This window comes from Pseudopodoces humilis, chromosome 11, assembly GCF_049639895.1.
Source record: "Pseudopodoces humilis isolate 2021_Gansu_Grassland_sample_001 chromosome 11, ASM4963989v1, whole genome shotgun sequence".
NCBI classification, from domain to species: Eukaryota; Metazoa; Chordata; class Aves; order Passeriformes; family Paridae; genus Pseudopodoces; species Pseudopodoces humilis.
The window spans coordinates 4,085,513-4,107,170 of NC_142210.1; the positions used below are offsets into that span (position 1 = coordinate 4,085,513).

Sequence of the window (21,658 nt, forward strand, 5' to 3'; positions counted from 1 at the left end):
CTGGGACCCTGGAGAGATGGGTTGGGGCTCTTGGCTGGGATTCCCCAGAGTCCCCAGAGCCACACCAGTTTTAGGGAAGACAGAATCATGGAATAATTTAGGTGGGAAAAGACCTCTAAAGACTGAGTCCAACCATTAACTTTTGATGGTGGCACTTGTCATCTGTGCCTGGAAAAGAGCATCCTTTCAAGGAACCAGCTGGTCTCTGATGAAGCACAGAGAAGTCTCACATTCCAGAGCAGTGGGGAGGGACCCTGAGCTCCCTGCTCCCACCCATGCCAACCATCTCCCTCAGTAACCTGTGACAGCCCTGAGCCAAAGCAGGTGACATCTCCTCTCCCCTGAGTGTCCCAGCCCTGCCCTCGTCCTGTCTGGCTTACTTCTCCATCCCATGGATGGGGATTGGGTTGGGGACCAGGATGAGGATGGGGAAGTGTGGCCTCAGAGCACAGTTCAGGGCTGGCATGTAGGGAAAGCCCAGTCACCATGAGGGAGGCAGGGCAGGAAATTCATAATAAATGAGTTTTATCAACCATTGCATGGAGGCAACAGTTTGTCAAGCACATGGGTGAGAGGAGGAGGAGGATGAAGAAGTCTCCTGGCCTGTTGCTGTCTGTATCCAGGGTCCCAGGGCACATGGTCTATGAGCTGGGCAGGAAGAGACCTGGCCAGGCCTGGTGAAATTCCTCCTGCAAGGGCTCAGCTGGTAGATACAGAGCCTTTTTCCCAAAAGAAAACTCACACCAGATGATGCCTTTGCCAGCTCAGGGTTGATCCCGGCCCTCATAGGAGCAGCAGTCTCAGGATGCATTATTACCTCCTGCCATAATTGCCAGCCAGCAGCAGTCTCCCAGGGCTTTCCAGATGGCCAGGAGTTCTCACAGGTTTTCCAGCCATTGGAATGGCCCCACAGGAGTGGGGCATGAATATTTTTTTCAGTCAGAGTGGCTGGCTCAGTCATGAGAAGCTGCTGGCCCAGTGAGATGCTGGATTCCTCTGCTCTGCCTTTGCTAGTGCTCTGCCAGGGCTATTGGTGAAATTCTCAGCACTCCCAGACGAGAGAGTTTAATTCTTTCCCTGCATCCGAGTAAGTATCCCTTCCAGGGATTAATTAGTAAATTAAAAGGGTAGAAAGACCAAATTATTATGGTTAGGCAGAAGCCCTGGAGATTATGTCTCTCTTGCAGCTCTGTATGCTGTGTCCTGACACACTCCCACTCCCTAAAAGGGCTGAAGCAGCAGATTCACACCCCAGATTGATTCCCTTAGTGGGACACTGGGGTCAGCTTTGGGAAGAGGAGAGCCACTGATATCACTGATATCCGAGCCTGAAAGCCCTGACTGTGCAATCCACAGTGCTCCACACCCGAGGGAGGAGCAGGATCCCTTTGCTGGTGGCAGTGACCACGGGCCAGAGGCGCTGGCAGGAGCTGTGAAGCCTCTGAGCACTGCCTCATGCAGGAGGAAAAACCCAGTTTGGAGAAGCAGGAAGGACAAGGTGCCAGAATGGAGTTGCCACCCTGGGGATTTGTAATGCCTCCCTGGTCCCTGCCAGTTTCCCAATATTCTCCCTGCTCTGCCAGTGAGTGTCTCCCTGGGATGACCCACCAGGCACCAAACACCCCACAGGTGTTTCTGCAGGTGCTCCTTGGCACAACATCTCTGCCAAGCCCTGTGCCTCAAGGCCAGGTCTGTCCAAGCCTCGCTCTCCAGATTAAGGTAAGTGATGGGTTAATGAGAGCTGCAGCTCCATTTTCTATCCCTGTCCAGAAAAGCCATTACATTTTGCCTGACAAAAACTGTTGTTCTTAAGCCTGAGTCACTTATGATTCTTTGTTCTGACGCTCAGTGATTTCTTCTTTTTCTTTCTCTGGTTGCTCCTGGCAGAGCCCAAACCCAGCAGGGATCAGCAGAGAAGGGGCTGAACCTCCCCTGACCTCCCTGGACACACAGGTTCCCACGGAGGTGATTGCTCTGCAAAGGATGGGCACCGATCCAGCCTTATTTTGAGGGTATTCAAAGGGAAAAAGATGCTTTCTTCAGGGTGACAAGAGAAGGAGAGGTTAAAAATGTCTTTTCATCACCTGGGCAGATTTGGGAGATTTTTATCAGCTCTCTTCTTGGTTTAACTCTGGTTCATTTTCTCTTGAAATGTTGGCCCAAGGCAATGCCAAGGCTGGCTGCTGACTCAGATGTAGCACTGCTTCCCCTCCTGGGCTCTGTGACGTAGGAGAGAAGGAATCCCAAGCAATTATAACTTGATTATTTTACTGAATGTGTGATTACAAATTGGAGCTGCAGAGCAATGAGCACTGCAGTCAAGATAAAATCAAAATGAGCCCAGGCTCCCCCAGTCCCAGCTCTTGCTCCAAAGACAAACAGCTGCTTGGGAAGCCCTTCACAGCCCAGTTATTTCTCAGCGACCACAGGAAAGGTGATAAAAACCCCACAAACCCAGAAGAAATTTCCAGGATGATTTTTTGTACTAGTTCTGCTCAGTACAGTTCTGCTCCCTGGGAGAAGAATGAGCTCATGGGTGGTTGTCAGTGTTATATTAATTCTCAGTGAGCCTGTAGAGAGGTAGATTAGGTTGGAAATTAGAAAACTCTGCAGGGATGGGATGTCCCTTGAGAGGGACCTGACTGAAGAGTCAGGAGATGCCAACAGGGCTGAACTGGCCCCTTCCCAGCTGTCAGTCATGGTGACAAGGATGTCCCTGGGCACTGTGCTGAGGCTCCTGCACTCAGTGAGATGAGCCAGCAGCAGGGCAGGGCAGACACTCGCTCTCTCACTATCGTGGATTTTCCCAGAGAACTTGGTGTCAACCCAGCAGACTTTTCCCAAAAGTCTGGGGGTGCTGAGCATCACAGAGGAAACAACAACTTGGCTGCTGGCTGCCAGCTGACTCCATCCCTGCCTCTGCACCTGGGAACAGCCTGCATGGCTCTCCCACAGAACACCACTTCTAGGCAGGGTGGCTTTCTGGAGGGTGAAATAATTCTGATATGGGAATGGGAAACCATGGGGCTGGCAGGAAGCAAGTGAGAGTTGCAGCAGCACTGTCGGAGGGAACATCTGCAGCAGTGCCAGCAGCGGCTCTCCAGAGCTGTGTGGCTCTTGCCCAAGCCCAGCTCTGCTGCAGAGCCAGCCTGCTGTCAGGGAAAGACAGTGTGAGGTAGGGATTTTGATGAAGCAGCATCCTCCTGAGGCTGGAGGAGGACTCCGTGCTGGGAGCATGGAGCCTTGCAAGGCATGGAACTCGGTACAAGCTGGGGAAACCCAGGAGGGAGGGAGGGAGCTGGGAGACTGAGAGTGGTGTTATGGGGTGAGTCAGAGCACCCATGAGTACTTTACATTTCACCCCTGCCCTATTTCCCCTCGAGTGACCTTGAGCCAGTAGAAGGTGGTTGTAGAATTGTGGAATTGCTGAATGGTTTGTGTTTTAAGAGACCTTAAAAGTCATCCAGCCCCAACATCTCATCCTCACAGGTGGAGACACCTTCCACTAGACCAGTTTGTTCCAAGCCCCATCCAAACTGGCCCGAAACAAAAGAATTACTTCCCCAAATCCAGTCTGCCCTCAGTCAGTGTAAAACCATTTTGCCCTGCCCTATCAGCACACCTAGCCTTGTCCTTGTCCAAAGTCCTTTTCCTGCTCTCTTGGAGACTCTTTAGGTACTGAAAAAGCACAATAAGGTCTCCCTGGAGCCTTCTCTTCCTCAGACTGAACAGTCCTCAGTGTTTCCTTATAGGAGAGGGATTCCATCCCTCCAACCAAATCTGTGGCCTGTTCTAGACTTGAGATTGCCACAGTGATAAAGCAACAACTCAGAACATGAGGATGTCACAGCATCAAGACATCAGAACCCATTGGCAGAGAGCACCAGGACCTCTTAGCCTAGTGAAAAAAAATCCCAAATGTAACAAAATATATGGAAAACCCCCTCCTGTACAGAGATCCTGATGCATCATCTACAACCTCGAGCATCCAGTGCTGGGGGTGACCCCTCACTGCACACCTATGGGTACAGCTGGGTGCCTCCATCTCCAAGAAGGGAGGTGGCAGGAGGAGGGCAAGGGAAGAGCACGGAGCAAATTTGGGGTGCAGGAATCCACTCAGAGCCCCAGCTCTGTGCCCTCAGGGCAGGCATGGGAACAGAGGGATCCTGCCTCCTGCTGCTGCCTCGCTCACACACTGAGGAGAAGAGCAGGGAAGGGAGCACAGGAGCTGTCAGGTGTTGTTAGTGGTGTGACACCTCTTAATAAGGCCCATCTGTCTGGAAGGCAGCAGATTCCTGCAGACCTGACTGTGAGTGCTACTGCCAGGGTTTTACAATCAGCACTAATAAACACACTGGGGCAGCATTTGGCACCACGAGTTCAAACATCCCAGGATGAGAACGAGAAAATCAGGATTGCAACAAAAAATCCTCACTGCAGCACAGAGCTCCTGGGAAACTCGTGGCATCTTCTGGGATGTATTGATCCAGCTGTGGGTCACTTCTGGTGGTGTACCCGGTTCCCACAGACACCCATCTTACCTGGGAATCTACATGGGGATCCTTAATCGAAAGACTAAACAGGTTTTCCACTGACCTTTCAACCATGAAAAGGCACAAGACCTTTATCCAAATCTCCATCCTTCTTGTCCTGCATTGCTGCACCCCAAGGGATGCAGGCAGTGAGATGATGACTGCGAGAAGGAAATCCCTGTCTGTGGGAAGAAGGATTGTGGGGAGAGTGTGGGGATAAAATCTGCTGTGGCAGACCCCTGTGTCATCTCAGGGCAGCATGTGTCGTCAGGCAGCGGGCACCCAGAGCGTGTCTGGGAGGGAGCAGCTGGGCCTGTAGGTGTGGAATAGCAGCAGCAAAAGCCCATGTGATTTGGGAAATGCCAGATTTGGGGATGATGAAAGGGTAGAGCTGAGTCAAGTGGCTATTGATGAATCACAGGGCTGTAGGGAACACGCCGGTGGGTGTTGGAAACACTCTGTAAAGCTTGGCTCGGCTGCGCAGACATTTGGGCATGCAGGAACGTGCTCTGCTGCCTCTTCTGAGGATTTTCCCACCAGGGCTGGGGATACCTTGTGGGATCAAGGGGAACCAAACAGCACAGTGTCCATGGGGGTCCCCTGCACACTGCCATCCCCGGAGCAGGGGGAGGCACCTGTGGATGGGTGCTTTGGGATGGAGCACGTGGTTCCAGCGTGGTGCATTGGTGAGAACTGAGCTTTGCATGACAGCCCTGCCCAGGGAATGTTTGGTGCCACCTGCAGCTCCTGGGCCCTGCAGAGCTCGCTGTGCTCCCTCAGATGATTTGGTCTCTCCCGAGTGAGCAAAATTAAACCAACTTCATTAGAAACCCCATCATGTTGAGCAGTCTGGAGCACCAGGCTGCAGGGGACCATGAGTGTTCCCTCTGCCAGGTATGGAGGTGGGGGTCCCCAAATCCAGGGGGCTGATCCTGTGCATCTCCACAGACTTTGCCCTTTATGTTATTGCCACAGCCTGTTGTCCCCACCGAGGCTCCTCTTCCCCAGGAAGGGAAGGTTTGTCCCCAGGCCTGCCCCACTGTCTGGGAGGGCTGGCTGAAGAGCTCCTCACTGCCAGTGATAAGAATCGCTCTAAGTATATACTTCCTTAAATCCCTTGAACTCCTGAATTAAAATACGGATGTGGGATTTAACTTGGAAGGTTTTTGAAGGAGATATTTTTGTTATACATCATCACACATGTCACGAGCCTCAAATATTTGGAAGGGCTGTATAAATAAGTGTGTGATCACCTTTTCTCATCTGGCTTCTGCCTCTCCCTATCCCACAGCTGCCAAGGAGTGGGGAAATGTGCACAGCACTCAGCAACCTGCAAGTTTACTCTCAGTTACTTTCATGAGAGGTTTCTTGAGTTTTCATGAGATGTGTTGTCACAAGACTTCGAGGAGAGGAGACTCGAGGAGAGGAGAGGAGAGGAGAGGAGAGGAGAGGAGAGGAGAGGAGAGGAGAGGAGAGGAGAGGAGAGGAGAGGAGAGGAGAGGAGAGGAGAGGAGAGGAGAGGAGAGGAGAGGAGAGGAGAGGAGAGGAGAGGAGAGGAGAGGAGAGGAGAGGAGAGGAGAGGAGAGGAGAGGAGAGGAGAGGAGGAGAGGAGAGGAGAGGAGAGGAGAGGAGAGGAGGGGAGAGGAGAGGAGAGGAGAGGAGAGAGGAGCAGGACCAGGGTTCATGAGGATGCTGCTTCCTCAAATGTCTGTCAGACACCTGCAAACTGTCAGGACAAAATTGTTGACACTGAAACACTATCTGGGAGAAAACACATATTGGGAACTACAGCATGCACTGGGCACCAGGTTAGTCAATCCCAGAACTATTGGCATGTGAAATCATAGAATAATGGATGGGAATTTTTTTTTACATTTTCAGTGGAGAGAGAGGCAAAATAAGCCAGAAACTGTTTCCCACCTTGACAGCTGAACCAGCCAGGGACACCTGGAGATGTGAGTTGGCATGTCCCACATCTTCATCCCCATCACCCCAGATCAGCAGCCAGAAATGCCCCAAGGCCTGCACACCAAAAATGCCCTCCTGGCCCTGAGGCCTGGAGCACCCTGAGTGATTTTTTCCCAAAGCTACACCAAGAAGATGTTTCTATTAAAAGACTTTCTGGGTCTACAATGTGAATCCTCAGCCAGCCAGCTTATCTTGGGTTCAGCTTAAACCCCTGCATGCCAGGCTGCCTGCCGCAGTCACTGGGAGAGGAGAAAGGTTTGCCATATGCTGAGGGATTACTGTATAAAACTGAGATGCTTGGCTGCATGCCAAGGCACAGGGCTTCCAAATAGAGTCTGAATCCTGGACAGAAAAGTTCCAACTAAATATAGACATGACAGCCTCAGAGCTGACTTTTTTTTTTTTTTTTTTTTTTTTTTTTGAGATCACTTAAAATAGCATGTTGAGGGTTTTGTTTTGCCTTGCTGAGGGGGCAGGTAGAGGCATGTTTACAAACACAGTTACAAACCCAAGGACATGGTGAGATGGGAACCTCACCCTTCCTCCTGCACAGCCTTGAATGGTCCTGAGGATGCGGGCGCAGAGCTGTCGGCATTCCTTGGGGAGGAACCAGGCGAGGTGTCCTCTTCCTCACACCCTGCCCAGCAAGGTCTATCAGCCTAAAAAACATTGCAGGGAGCCAAAAACTTTGGGGCCCGTGATGACATGGGACAAGATAAGTGGGTGGCACCCGTGGAAACTCGCTTGCGCACAGCTCAGCGAGGAGAAGCTTTGCTGGGTGGTTTCAGAAGAGCCAGTCCTGCTGCTGGGAGTCTGCAGTGATGGAAAGCTGAGAAAATCTCAGCAAGGAGATGGTGCTTTCACTTGGAAAAGGCAGTGTGGATTTTCTGAGCTGCCAGCCCTGCTCACACCTTTTGGAGATGTGGGCTGGATTACTCAGCCATAGAACTACTGGCAAGTGCAGCAAAAAAATTGAAGCCCAGAACCAGGATGGAGCAAGAGATCTCAGTGGCTTTGGGATGCAGCTGCTCTGGGTGCAGTTAGTAAAATACTTTTGCAAAAGCCCATAGAAAAAGCAACGAAGCCTGAATATCTGGGATGGGCAAGCAGGTGTTGGATGTGCTCCTCACAGCTGGCTTGAAATGCTGGGAAAAAGCATTGGAGAGGAATTGGAGAGAACTCATCCTCATGAGCTGGCCACGTGTGCTTGAGGCAGTGGGATGCTGGAAGCTCTTTAAATGTTTGGAGAAGAAAACTCCCAGAAAGCTGTAAGTCACTGGCTGTCCAACATCATATATGTGTAAAATATAATATGAGAAAATATTGTTAATAGGCTTGATGACACAAAGGAGGTGAGGCAAGCCCCTGCATGCATGTTGGCTTGCACAGTATCCACAAAAGGCTGCCCAATACTTTTACATTCCAAGCAGGAATTTATTTAAGGATCCACAGCTCCCAGGACAGCTGGTAAGGATAAAAATTAAGCAGATGTCTGAGACAGGCCTTAAATGAGGGTGGCCCTACAAAACATAGGATGTCTTAGTATCAAATAATCAGTTGCCCAAAAGGGAAAAAAATGGTTTAAAGTAATATAAAAAGGCAGGAAAGTGGCTGAGGTGAGATCCCACTCCTGAAGAGGAGCTTCCAGGAGGAAGAAGTCTGGCTCTGTAAAATTCCTGTTCCTAAACAATGGTGCTGGGAAGGTCGGTGACACGGGGGAGGTGGGGCTAATAATAACAAATACCATTAGAGTTATACCTTACATAGAGAAAACTGCACTGGAACTGGCTTTCCAAGAGCCCAGCAAAAAGCTTTTGTTTAATTTATGGGGCTCAGGCTATTTTTAGCTGGCAGATCCTTGGGGTTTTATCTGGGATCATTGCTCTGAGCCAGCAGCTGGAACATTTTAATTGTTTGCTCTGGATTTAGGGTGGGTTTTTTTCTAAAGGGAGAAAGAGAAGAGCAGGTGCTGAGGTCTGACCTTGCTGGTCTCCAGATTTATTTGGCAGCACCTTCTGGAGTGGGGAGAGCAAGTGGGTCTTGGAGCAAATTCTCTGTCTCCTGGGAGACTTTTTGGGGTGGTGCTGGGGGGTCATCAGGTGGAAGCCCTACCCTCCAGTCCAGCCAGGACCCTGCATCCATCCCCAGCCCCTGCCAAAGGCCAGCAGCCAGCAGGTGAGAGGGTGGCAAGGGGACACCGTGTCTCCCCATCCTCTGGTTGCTATGGAGGTCTAAAAATAGCCTGGGCAGTCCAACAAGGAGGGAGCATCTCCTCCTTCCAGGAAAGCCAGAAGTGCTCCAGGCCTGTGTGCGGCTGTGCTTTATTTGTCAGGAAAGCCCTCTGGTATCTGCCTGGAGCGTGGATGTGAGAGGAGCCATCTGCTCAGGGACAGGAGGTGTTTATGCCAGCCTGGGCAGAGACAGCCTCTGTGGAGCCTCGTCCCGGCTCCTGCTGGCACCTGTGCCCTGCTCGGAGCTTGGCCCCAGTGACGAAGGCAGACGTCTCTGTTTAGGAAAACACCGGCTCCTCCACTCTGGGAGCTCCCAGGACAGCTCACAAATCCACCCTGGCTGGTGGTGGCTGAGAGCTGGGGTGACAATGGGACTGCCACGTGCTGGGGTGGTGTCCCGGCCATGCCAGCAGCCTCTCCAGAGCTGTGCCCTAGGGCTGAGCACGGTGCAGCCAGAGGACCCTGGGTGGGCAGGGGCTGCAGGGGCTGCTGGGCTTCAGCCGATGGCAGAACCACTGGGCCTGTGGAGAGTCCCAGTGTGGGGACACCACAGCACGAGGTTTTGGGGTTTTAGGGTATTTTGGGGTTTCCTGTTCCACTGCCTACGCTCAGGGCTGCAGGCAGACACCTCTGCCTGTGCTTGTGTGAAGGTGTCAGTGAGTTGATGAGACAGAAAGGAGGCAATTAAAAGCAAAGCAAAACCCCTTGGCCTTGAATATGCTCACAGGAGAGGGTGAAGTACTTCAAGACCCCCATCTGCCCGCACTGACCCGAGAGGATGTGATTAAAGGGAAAACTTTAAGAAGTTTTTTTGAAGAACAGCAAAAAAACCCACAGTTTTCAACTTTACTTCCCCCTCAACTTTACTTCCCCCCCACTTATTTTTTTATTTCATTTTTGTCTCCCTACAGAGTAAGTCTTTTTCATTTGGATCCCACTGATACAAATAACCACAGGTTTTGGGCTGAAACATCAGCAGTCACCTCTTTCCCTTGCCAGCTGGCATGGCAAGCTAATTTTAACCTCCCAAGCTCCCTCCCATCTCCTGGAGGTTGCCCTGTTGCAGCCAGGGAGTGCTAGAAAATAGTGCATCACCCACTCATCCAGCCTCCTTCAAGGGAAATATTTATATGATGCCAAAGAGAGGGTTTCCATGGCAGTGATGACTCTAGCACCGTCGCCTTGGAAACCACTTGAGGCCATCTTGAAGGGTTTGAAAATCCCCTTCAGAGACAAATAAGGAGAGGGAGAAGAAAGGCCACTGAGATCAGAGTGGCGTTCTGGTCTCCCCTGACTTCCCTGTCAGCTCCTTGCCTGCTCCTGCTGCCTGGGTCCCTGCCCATGCCACTGGGATGATTTGTAGTCCAGGTGTTGCTTCAATGGATAGACCCAGGACAAAGAAATGAAGTGCTTTGCAAACATAAATGGTTCAGTTGATGCTTCCTCCTGCTTCCCAAACCATCCTGAAGTGACTCTGGTGTCAGGGCACTGCACAGCCCCAGAGGAGGCTCCAGGGAGACTCCCCTGCACCAGCGAAAGCCAGGGAGATGATTAGTGCCTGCCCAACTTCGAGCACCAGCTGCTTTTAGAGCAGCAAATGCACAGGTTCTTTGCCAGCCTAAGTCCCCATCACACGTGTAGAGCCCCGTGTTTCTCCTGAGGAGCTGCCAAAATCCGAACCACAAGCAAGAGGCGGCTGCTGGCACCAGAGCGCTCGCCTGTGGCGGTGGAAGGAGTGCACCTCTGTGTCACATCACACACACCCCGGGCTCAGCCCCTGCACCCCGCGGCTCAGCTCCCATAGCCGTGCCTCAGATGATCGAGTGCCTCTGGCCACTTCGGCTCCCAGCCTGCAGGAGCTCTGTCACCAGCAGCCAGTCCATCTGGCTCTCAAGGACACCAAGAAGACGGCAGGGAAAGCAAAGCTTTCGGAGCAGATGGATGATGAGTTCTACGATGCAGCTGGCAGCAGCAGGGTTGGCCAGTGTTGCTGCTTGTTCAAGCTATGGGACTGCCTTCTTTGGGGTTTTGCTGAAAAATATTAGTTATCTTCTTTATTTTATGGTAATCTAAAATATTTTCTTCCTTGTCCCTGAGCTGCCTCCATGCCGAGGAGTCGGTGATTTTCCAAGCCAGAGCTCTTCCCTGGCACCCACACTGCTCTGCAGAGCTGCCTCCCACCCCCACCTATGGGTACCTTCACACCACCTCACCCTCCAAAACCCAGACAGCTTTACCACACAGAAACACCTGTGCAGTGCTTAGTCCCTCCACCAAAACCCAAGGGAGGGTCTGGCCACAGTGCCAGTACCAGGTTAACTCACTTCTCTCCATCCCACTGCCTGTGCCAGGCTGTCTGCTCCTGCCTGCACCTCGAGGGGGCATTTAGGGGTGCAAGGGAGCGCCTACTTCACTCTTGACCTACAGTGCGTGAAAATCCAGGTTTATATTGATGCAGCTTCTCGTCTGTTGAATATTGAAACACATGGGTATGAGGCCAGGGGTGTTTGGCTTTGCCCAGGAGGGGGCTCATAGCACACTATGTGTCACAAAATTCATGCCTGGCCAGTGCTGACCCAGGTGCCAGGTAAATAATATTTATTCATGGGCATGAGATGTCCCAGACAAATCAGGGCACCCAGGTATGGTTTTTATGATGTTCTTACATGCATCAAGCATTCAGGTAAAACAGAACTTGACTGGGCACTGACACCCACACTAACAGATCTCCAGTCACAGTAAAACTTGGCAAAGCCGCTCTGTTTCTGCTTGGCGATCGATCCAGGAGTCCTCGAGTCCCTCTGGCTGCGGTGACTGACCTGTGACACCAGACGGGGCTGGGAGGGTCTCAGAGCCTGGGGTGCTGTGGTACCTTGCTCATCCCAGGGATAAAGCTGTTCTTTATCCCTCGGGGACTGCTCTAAAAGCAAAGTGCTTCTCTCCAGGGCCGGGCTGTTTGTTTTACTTCAGCGCGAACAATAGCGGAGTCTGCAATAAAACTCCACACCTCATCACATCGCGGTGTGTCATGAGAACTAACAAGTATTTTATCATTAACGTGCTCCCGTGCTATAGAGAGTGACGAACCGGTGCGGGAAGGGATGCGGGGTCCTTGGAGGTGGGTTTGCTCGGAGGCAGGCGGTGGGTCTCCCGGGAAGATTAACCCGGGGAGGTTGTGGAAAGGCCGGTCCTCTCCCCTGCTCCTGCTGCTGCGGGGGTCTGACCCCCTCCTGCGGGCGGCCGCGGTGCCCGTGGGCTCCGGCAGCCCCGGGGGTGTCTCCGCCTGCCACAGCTCCCGCAGCCGCCGCCCCCCCGCGCTTGTCCCTCCGGCGGGTGGGGACGGCAGCCCCGCTGTCCCCCCCGAGGGGCCGCCCCCGGCCCGCCCCCGGCCCGGCCCTACAATAGCTGCGGAGCCGCCCCCGCCGTGTCCCGGCCCCGCTCCGCCATGGCCCCGGCGCTCCGGCTGTGCGCCCTGGCCCTGGCCCTGGCCCTGCTGCCCGCCGCCGCCGCCGCGCAGGACGTGGCCGGAGGTAAGCGGTGACTGCGGCTCCGCCAAGGCCTGGGGAGGTCCAGCTGCTCCTCGCACAGCACCTCAGAATCCCGGCCGGGTTGCTTTGGAGCCCATTTTTGTGGGATGTCCGGTGGTGCGTGCGGCGGGTCGCTGGCCAGGCGCTGTGGGCAGTGAGAGCTGCGAGGGAGTTCCGCAGGGTGGGATCCGGGACAGCCTGCTGTGTCCCTAAGAGTTCGGGAAACTTGAGTGCGTGCTGGAAGTGGAGCTTTGCGAGCCCCTTTTCCAGCTTCCACTGCAATGGAACTTCCATGCCCAGAGGAGCTGTGGCTGCCCCATCCCTGGAAGTGTTCAAGGCCAGGTTGGACGGGGCTTGGAGCAACCTGGGATAGGGGAAGGTGTCCCTGCCCATGGTGGGACAAGATGGGCGTAAAGCCCTTCCTGTCCAAACCATTCTACGATTCCATGATTTAGTGCTGATAGCAGCTCGGGTGAGAGAGCTGCTTACCTTCCCTGACCAGGGGGCAGTCACTGGGCAGCCAGGCTCTCGCTGATGGCCCTTTGGAGGGAGGGGGGGAGACTGGCAGACCGGGAAGAGGATGGGTGTTGTCGGGTATGGATGGGTGGGGAGCAGCAGATGTCTATCTGCTCCTCCTTAGTGAGTGGGGGATGGAGCATAGCCCCCAGAGGTGCTGCACCAGATGGAGGAGAAGCTGTAGCAAAGGGTGGGGATGACTGCCTTCAAAGTGCCCTAAGAAATCTTCCCCCTCTTCCAAGCCAGTTCTCCGTGTGATGACTCTTGCATGGTGGCTCTGGCAGGGTGGAAGTTGAGGACCAACACGTTTCTGCTCTTCTTTCCACCCCAAGCCATTCACTTCACTCCTCTTGTAGCACAGCAAGAGGTGCTGTCCTATCTCTGTCCCTGAGGAGTGCAGTGCTTCCTGTGCCATCCCATGTGAGCTTTCTGGTCACCTGAAATGGGACATTTGGACAAACCAAACCCTGAAGGGCTGTGGTGTCCTCGAAGCAGCCCATTCCCAAACAGCTGTAAGTGGGTGGCTTTGACTTAATGACTTGGAGGATGATCTCCAGCTGTGGATGCCAGGAGAGGGGATACCTCAGTGGAAAGCAAAGCCCAGGTTCTATTTTGCCCACCCTTGCCTCCTGTGTTGTGGGAGGGATGTCTTGTGACTCCTGGTAAAGAACAGTCCCAGGGCAGCACAGGCGCTGTTGTGCTTTTCCGGCCTCAGTTAAAGAAATGGAGAAGATGCAGCTTCAGACTGTTTAAAATCTGCAATCTCAGCCTCTCCGGGTGTGTAAACACCCTTATCTGAGCTATGTTAATCAATTGCCCAGTTGTTTGGAGGGCTGCACAGAGCATGTGACTGCTGACAGTGGGTCATAGCTGAGGGCTCCTGCCAGCTGGAGGGAGAAAATACAGCATTGCTGATTGTGAGACTGGAAAGCAAGCACCTCTGGGATTGATTTTTTCCTGATTATGACACTGCAAAGCCGTGATCCTTCATCCAGCAGTGAGTGGTCAGGCAAATTGATTTGAGTTTTCCTTTTAAACTACTGTCAAACAAGCTGCTGCTTAGACTCTTAAGCAGGAGTCAGTTTTAAATGGCTCATTCTTGAGGGCTTGGCAAACCACCCTTCCTGAAGATCTGGGGAAGCACACCAGTGAATTGCAGGTGAATATCCTGTAGGAAGATGTTTTCCAAGAGCACTGATTGGAGCTGTAGCTAAGCTCAGAATGGGGGCTGGACTGAGCCAGCTTGTCCTCTGTTCAGGTTCAGATCTGCCCAGCTGGATGCATCCTGTGGGGATGCCATCAGCCATGGTGGCACTGGTCCTGAGAGCCACCTGTAGCTGTAGAACTGGGGTCTTCCTCTCCCACATAGGGGTGGAAACAGGTTCTGAACATGAGCACAGGTTTTGGCTGCAGTGCTGCTCCCACTGCCTGGACTGTGTCATGCTGAAGGAAGATTTGGGTGAACTGGCTGGGGTAGGGTATGGCCCTGATGTACAGCAGGAGCCCTCCTGCAGGATCTGCAGCTCTGTGTGTCCCTGTGTGCTCCTCTGCTTCTCCTAGTAGCAACTTCTGTGTCTGGGGCTTGTTTGCTTGAGCTGCTCCATCATCTGGTGCTACGGGACTGTACCAACTACCCAGTGCTTGCTCTCATCCTCATAGGGTCCCTCCAGATTGTCCCCTGGCTGCCCTGCTGCCATAGCAGATGCTCAGGCTTTTAGGGAAATAAAACCCAAGAGAGGAACTCACAGCTTCGGGCTTTGTCAGCAGGGCAAGGCAGATGAACTTCCATTTGTGTTTGGGCCTCCTGCTTGACACGGAGCACAGGCTGAAGCTGGTGGCTCTAGCAGCAGCATGCATTGCTGCTGGTCCAGTGCTGGGTAGGAGCAGGCTTGGAGGAGCCCAGAGTTTTAAACCACTGAAGCTCTTCAAAGTCCTGAGGTGTCTTTTTTCCTTCCTGCAGATTGTCGCCAGTATACGAACAGGAGCTGTGAAGAGTGCCTGAAAAATGTCACTGTGAGTAGCAGCATGAGTTGAGACTCGCAGAGTTGAGACTCCCAACCTCTCACCATGCCTGAAAATGTTTCCTTCCTGGAAAGGGGGCTGGTCCCCTGCCCTTGTCCCAGACACGTTGCGAATTCCACCCACTTGTGAAGGTGAGAGGGCAGTCTCTCACTGGTGCTCTGGAAGGAGGTTGCTAGAAACTGGGTGGGTTTTGTTGTGTGCTTTTTGATTAGAGTAATGGAATTGCTGAGCTGCTTCCTCATGGATGGGCGATGTGTTTGGAGAAGGGACTGAGTGGGCTGGACAGGCTGGTCAAGTTCCCCTCCACCAGTCTGTGCCATGGCACTGGGTGGATGCAGGATGTGAACTGGTGTCCTGCCAGTCTCCTCTGCCTTATCACAGATATCAGCAAACTTGAACTTGAGTCAGATCGTGCAGCTGATGTCACCAGAACCAGTTTGACCAAACCCTGCTGAATGCTGGGGTTGGAGTAGTGGCTGGGCAGACACACACACACACCCGTCCAGCTCATCAGCTCTGTGTGTGTAGAGTGCTTTGTCTTAAAGGCTTTCTTCTTATCCCAAAAATAAAGGATTTGTGTTATTAATTATGCAAGGCATGGTGGGATTCTTAAGGCTATCCTGGGCAGGGCCAGTAGTTGGCTCAGTGATCCTTGTGAGTCCCTTCCAACTCAGGATAGTCTACAATTCTAAGCCAGGAGAAGGATTGTCAGCATCTTTACTTGTTTTAGAATTCTGCACTCCCCTCGCCTTCCTCTTCTGGTGTGATCTGCACTGACACAGCTCTTACTCCTGAGCACCCTGTTGCTGCTGGGTGCTATCTGGTTCTTGTGAGCTGGCAGCAGTGGCCCTGTGCTGTGGCTGCCAAAGCAAAGCGTGGGTCACTGGCAGTGCACCAGTAACGCTGTGGTGCCTTGTTCCTGTGTTCTAGTGCCTGTGGTGTGCCAGCAGCAGGAGGTGCATGGAATACCCCGTCCGAAGAATCCTTCCTCCGGCCGACCTGTGTGAGCTCCGCTCTGCACGCTGGGGAGTCTGCTGGGGTAAGTGCCAGCCTGGGGTGATGATTGTGTGAGTGCTTGCTGCTGGTGGGAGGTTCTCCTGCCTCCCCATCTCTCTGCCAGAGTAGTAATGACAGGCTGAAGTCAGTCAAGGTTCTGCAAACTTCCTGAAGTGTGGGTGGGGAAGCGGAGTATGAGCAGTTCCCTGCCTTCTGGCAAGTAGGACCCGTGAGGATTTAGCTAGTCCAAAATACTTCCCTTATGCTTTGGTGTGATGGAGGCTCCAGACGTGGCTAGCGCCTGGGAACAGGAGTGGAGGGTTCTCTGTGGGCCTGTGCAGCCCCTCCTGGTGTCTGAATCCCAGAAGATCTCTCCACTGCAGGTGGCATGTCACTCTGTGCACCGCTTCTGGCTTTTCATGTGGCTGCTTCCCAGGTGGGCTCCTGGAGCCAGAGGTGTGGTGACTGCTCTGGAAAACCTGTGAGTGCTTCTAGTGCTGAGTGTACCATAGCCCTGCTCAGCTCTTACCCACCTAAGAAAAAAACCTCTTCTGAAACTACTGCTGCATGTGCAGGGCTCCTCTGGGAGGTTTTTCTGGTGGACAGCTGGCTCTTGGCTGATTCTCCTCCCTGTTGCTCTGTCTTCTGAAGGATTTCTGGAGAAATTGGTGCCTTGTTTAGACCAATCTTAGTGCATGTTCATGCTCAGACAGGAGCCAGCTTTTGGGGGCTGGAGCAGGAAGGAATCAAGCTGGGGCTTAGTTGCTCTCACCCACCCCCTTGATGAGGAGCCTGGAGCTGAACTGTCATTGCCTGTCATCTGTTGTGCTCGAGGCTGGGCTCTCGTCTGCCCACAAGAGTTCAAACTGCTCTTATGCTTGTAGAGAAAGAATCTGCTCTTTGTGAGCCCTGTGGTATGCTTTTCTGAAACTTCTGTAAGACCTTGAAATACTAATTTTAATGTGAGTAACTTCACAAAAGGCTTCATTATTGAAGAACACATTCCTGAGCTTGCAAAGCTTGCTATAGAGGAGATTAGTCCTGTGGGAGATTAGCTCTTACGTGAGTCTGCATTTTTGGTGTGTGTGATTTCGCCTCTGTCATCAGCTGGAGGAGTGCCTGGTGCTCTGCCACAGACCTCTCCATGTGGGAAAGGGGGAGCTGAACCCCAGGCTCATCCTGAAACCCCAAAAGGGTTTCAGAAGCAATGACGCTGCTGCAGGCTTTGAAAACAATTTCAGTGGAGTCAGCTCAGCCTGGAGTACTTAAAAGAGGATCTATTTAAAACAGATAAAAGGAAGAATTTTCTTACAGTGAGGGTAATGAGGCACTGGAATAGGTTGCCCAGAGAGGTGGTGAATGCCCCATCCCTGGAAACATTCAAGGTCAGGTTGGATAGGACTGTGAGCAGCCTGGTCTAGTGAAAGATGTCCCTGCCCACGGCAGGGAGTTGGACTAAATGATCTTCAAAAGTGCTCTGAGCAGGTTCAGGCACTCTGATATTTCTGTAACCTGTCTGTTGTGTGCAAAGTGGCTCCTAAACAAATATTTTCACAGGCTCAAGTCTCTGAACAGCCTGATTCATACTTGGAAGAAACTCCTCTTTGTTGTTGCCTGAAATCCTTGGCATCTGGATGTGTCAGTTTTGGCTGCTGTCTCTACTGCCATTACTGCAGGAGCTCAGTAGGATGAGCAGGGACCAGGGCTCATGGCTGCTGCTTTACCATATTCCAGCAGGTTTTGTTCTGTGTGTGGGCAAGCAGATCCCCCCAATCCTGGGGAGACGTGGCAGTCAGGTGTAGGAAGCAGGACTTGGCCTTCAGCTGCCTGAGCAGCACTGCTGGCCCCAGGCTGATAAATCCCAACAGATCTTGTTTCAGTTTCTCTTGCCCAAGGTCGTCAGACACCTATAAGTGCTCTTCTCATCAGAGATTACTTCTGAGGCTTGCTCCCATGGACAGTAACTGCTCCCTGTCAGAGGTTGTTCCTTAGCCCTGAAGCCTTCAGTTGCTGGGTTTTTCCCTTGATGGTTACTTTTTACCTGGATTAGTGATTAAGATGGCTTTGCTCCTGTTTCTGCCAGAGGAGTTTGACCTGTGAGCGTTTGTCCTCACCTTTCTTCATGGCCAGTAACTGAGCACTCCTGTTAGCAGGTACATGTACTCAGCTGGTGTTTATTTGTGGGTACCAACACTTGGTATAGCTACAGCTAACAATGTCCACTTGCTTTCCCAGGTGGTTACACATCTCCAGCCCAGTGACTGAAGCTGCTGGTGACAGCAGTTGTATTTTCATAAACAGGACAAGAGAAAATGGCTGTAGGATAAGAGGAAATGGCCTCAAGTTGCACCAGGGGAAGTTTAGGTGGGATATTAGGAAAAAATTCTTCACTCAGAGGGTGGTCAGACAGTGAAACAGGCTGCCCAGGGCAGTGGTAGGTAGAGTCACCATCCCTGGAAGCATTCAAAAAACACAGAGCTGTTGCTCTCAGGGGGACATGGTTTACCAGTGGTAGTGCTGGGGGAGCAGTTGGACTTGATGATCTTAGAGTGCTTTCCCAACATTAATGATTCTGTGATCCTGTGATACTGTATTGTAACTCCAGGCAGCTGTGTCTGTTGTGCTAAACACATTTTTTTCAAATCCTTCAGTGAACTTTGAAGCCCTGATCATTGCAATGTCTGTGGTGGGAGGAACACTTCTGATTATGTTGGGGGTCTGCTGCTGCTGCTGCTGTTGTAAGAAAAAGAGCAAAAAGTAAGTATTGGGGGGGGGGTCCCCTGATTGTGTGGAGCAGCTCAGATGCAGCCATGTGCTGCTGCAGAACTGAGTGCTGAGGGGGGCTTTTCTGTTAACCAGGCCAGACAAGGATGACGAGAGAGCAGCCAGGGAGCGGGAGAAGAGACGGGTGCGGCAAGAGGAGAGGTGAGTTTGTACCACAGGCCCCGAGGCTGCAGAATGATTTGGCTTCTGCCAGGAGGCACGTGGGGCTCAACACATGCAGTCAGTGGCTGCTTCAGCCCTAGTTCACACACAAGCCTCATGAGGAATGTCATGCTGGGCTGACTCGTGGATGTAGTATCACGAGTATTGTGTATGCAACTCCCTGAGGGCTGCTGACGTGTGTGGGCTCTGGTGGTCCCCAGAGCCTCCAGGAGGCTGAGCAAACCTGCCAGCCTGGAGCTCCCTTGGTTGGGAACAAGCAAGGAGCTCTGGCTCCTCTTGTTCCGTTTTGTATCACCAGTTACTGACTCACAGCTTTTCTGTTTGCTTCTTGCAGGAGAGCAGAGATGAAATCACGGCATGATGAAATCCGAAGAAAATATGGTACAGTGCTGACATGAGTGATTCAAACTAAGCTTTAGATGAAGCAGCCTCAGTAACTATGCTCCTTGCCATGTTTACAGCTGTAGATGAGACCTGGCCAGCAGGGAAAACATGGTCCCTGCTTCTCTTGGCTCAGAGCAAGTGTAGAGATGCTGGGGTCATGGTGTATGAGCCCACACAAGGGCTGTTTTTCCTGGGCAGGCAGGAGGAAGTGTATAATGTTGCCCAGAATGTGTCCTCCAAGCTTACCATGTGGGAGAAGCAGACAGAGCCTGGCTGGAGGGGAGAAACAGGAGCTGGCAGACACAGCACCATCATAATGCTGTTACCCTTCAGGCACAGCCCTCCAGTAGCCCTGTGGTGAGCAAGTGGGAGGGGAGCCAGCAGCCTAGGGAGTGGGGCCAGGTAGGAATCAGAATGCCCACAGCTGCAGGAGCACAGCACAGGCACCAATCCCACCCCAATCCCACTAGTCCTCTGTGCTGGCAGCAGTTCCCCAGGACGTGTGTCTGTCCCCTGGGGATGGGAGTGCACAGCCTCTCTCCTGGGGCTGGACTGTCCCTCAGGTGAGTCCCATGGACCTGGGCCAGGTCTGGACCTACCTGAGGGGAACATCAGTTTGGAAGGAAGCAGGGAACAACCAGTTGCTCTGTGCAGGGGAGGGTCCCTCCAGCCTGCCTATTGTGGCTTCCAGGGGCTCTGCCAGAGTCTGGCTGTGGAGTAGGTGAGCTCGTGCATGCTGCACTTGGTGGTCTCTGGCTTTGAGGGGGCTGTAGGGAAAGCTAGAGACCTTTCCTCTGCCTGCAGCTGCTGCTTGCTGCAGATCCACATTAGGCAGGAGATCCCAGGGCCTCTGGATGGGCTGGGTCCTCTGGAAGATTAGCTGGGCTGTACATGGACTGCCTGGGAGAGGAGTTTGCCATCAGGTCAAACTTCTCAATGGATGTCTCCTCTTGTGCAGAAGGGGTGAGTGAAACAGAGCTAATTGTGGGCACTGCTCAAGTAAGAGCAGGTGTTCTGGGAGAACTGCAGCCAGGAGGCTTGAGGATGTTCAAATGACAAAGAGTTGTTTCCCAGGGCTGGTTTTAATGCTTGCTGTGACCAGTGTGGGAGCTGCTGTCTGAACAAATCTCTCCTCTCTTTTAGGCCTGTTCAAGGAAGAGAATCCTTATGCAAAATTTGAGAATTAGCATCTCCAGACCCACCCACCCACCCTGGTGAACGGTGCCTTCTGCAAAGCCAAAAGTCTCCAGGCTTCCCCCCACCACCATGGTGCCACTTCAGCTGCCACAGAGGGTGACCCAAATGCTTGGTGACACCATTGTCCCCACTCCAGGTGCTTGGTTTAGCCAGAGCTTTGCTCTTGTCCTGCTGGTGTAAGAAACGATGATGGCAGTACTGGAGGATGGTGCATTTCTTCTCACTTGCCCCTGGGGTGGCTGTGGTGTCCAAAGCAGTGCATATAACAGTCCTTGTCCCAGCCAAGGGCAAAAGCAATGTCACTTGTCTCCCTCACTCCTGCCTCACCAAGAGCACTTAATGCACACAGAGCTCTTCTGCTCTGCCTCCCCCTTTTTTTTTTTCTTTTAGTATATGCAAAATCCAGCAAGAGTTTCCTGACATATGGGTCAGCAGGAGGCTTTGGCTGTCACTCCAGGTGCCTGCACTTATCCCAGCACATTAACAGTCCTCTCAAAGAGCACAAGTTTCTGGTGATCTGGTGCTTCCAGGAGGAAGGTCTTATGTGCACCTTCTCACTTGCAACTAATCTGGGGAAATGCCCCAACTCTCCTACCTCTCTGTGCCTTTCTAGAAAGGTGGTCTTGGGCTCAATGGCCACATCTCTTAGCAATACTGTAAGTTTCAAGTGCATTTACAATATGCAAACTGTATATTAAACTGATTCAATTACTGTTCTAGTCTGAAGGAGTTTAATTCTGAACCCTTTCACAGCAGGCACAGGTTGGCAGTAGTGGCTGATGGAGTTGTCGCTGTTACATGGCTCTGACTCATTGAGGGTAGCTGTGGGAGACAGAAGCAAGGCTGCCTCAGGCTCTTGCTGGGCTTGAAAGGAGTCATCTGTTCCCAGAGATGTTCAGGTGTTAGGAGGAGCTTGGGAAGTAAGGCTGCTCTCTAAGCGAGGAGCTGGGTGTTCTGGCAAGAGTCTGGCCTTTTGTCCCCTGGCAGCTCCAGGAGAGAGCCCTTGGGGCTCGGCTGCAGCCCGAGCTGTGTAAGGGAGCTGGGGTGGGCAGGAGGCCGGAGCCTGCCCAGGGCTGCCCACGCCACACCCGCAGAGTCTGGGCTGAGGAAAGCTGCCTGCGGCCTCCTGCCCGCCGGGAGGGCTCCCCGGGCTGGGCTCGGAGGAAACGCTGTCTCTGCACGGCCGAGCCTGTGGAGCTCAGCGCAAGCTGCTGCAGCTGAGGCCGAGGAGCCGAAGCGGCCGGGAGGCCTCGCTGCTGCCGCTGCCCGGGCTGTGCCGGCTGCCGGGCCCCGGCTGCTGCCAGCACGCTGCGAGGGCAGGACTCGCAGGTGACTGTCC

General features: G+C 52.8%; 1 protein-coding gene across 1 annotated transcript; it reads left to right on the plus strand.

Annotated features, from left to right (window-relative positions):
- The first annotated feature begins 12,128 nt into the window (after positions 1 to 12,128).
- Positions 12,129 to 21,031, plus strand: PTTG1IP (PTTG1 interacting protein). Its single transcript, XM_005529581.3, has 7 exons — positions 12,129 to 12,261; positions 14,735 to 14,787; positions 15,727 to 15,835; positions 18,444 to 18,549; positions 18,652 to 18,717; positions 19,073 to 19,119; positions 20,266 to 21,031. The coding sequence occupies exons 1-7, from the start codon at positions 12,177 to 12,179 to the stop codon at positions 20,307 to 20,309; spliced, it is 510 nt and encodes a 169-aa protein (XP_005529638.1). The 5' UTR covers positions 12,129 to 12,176; the 3' UTR covers positions 20,310 to 21,031.
- Positions 21,032 to 21,658: the final 627 nt, after the last annotated feature.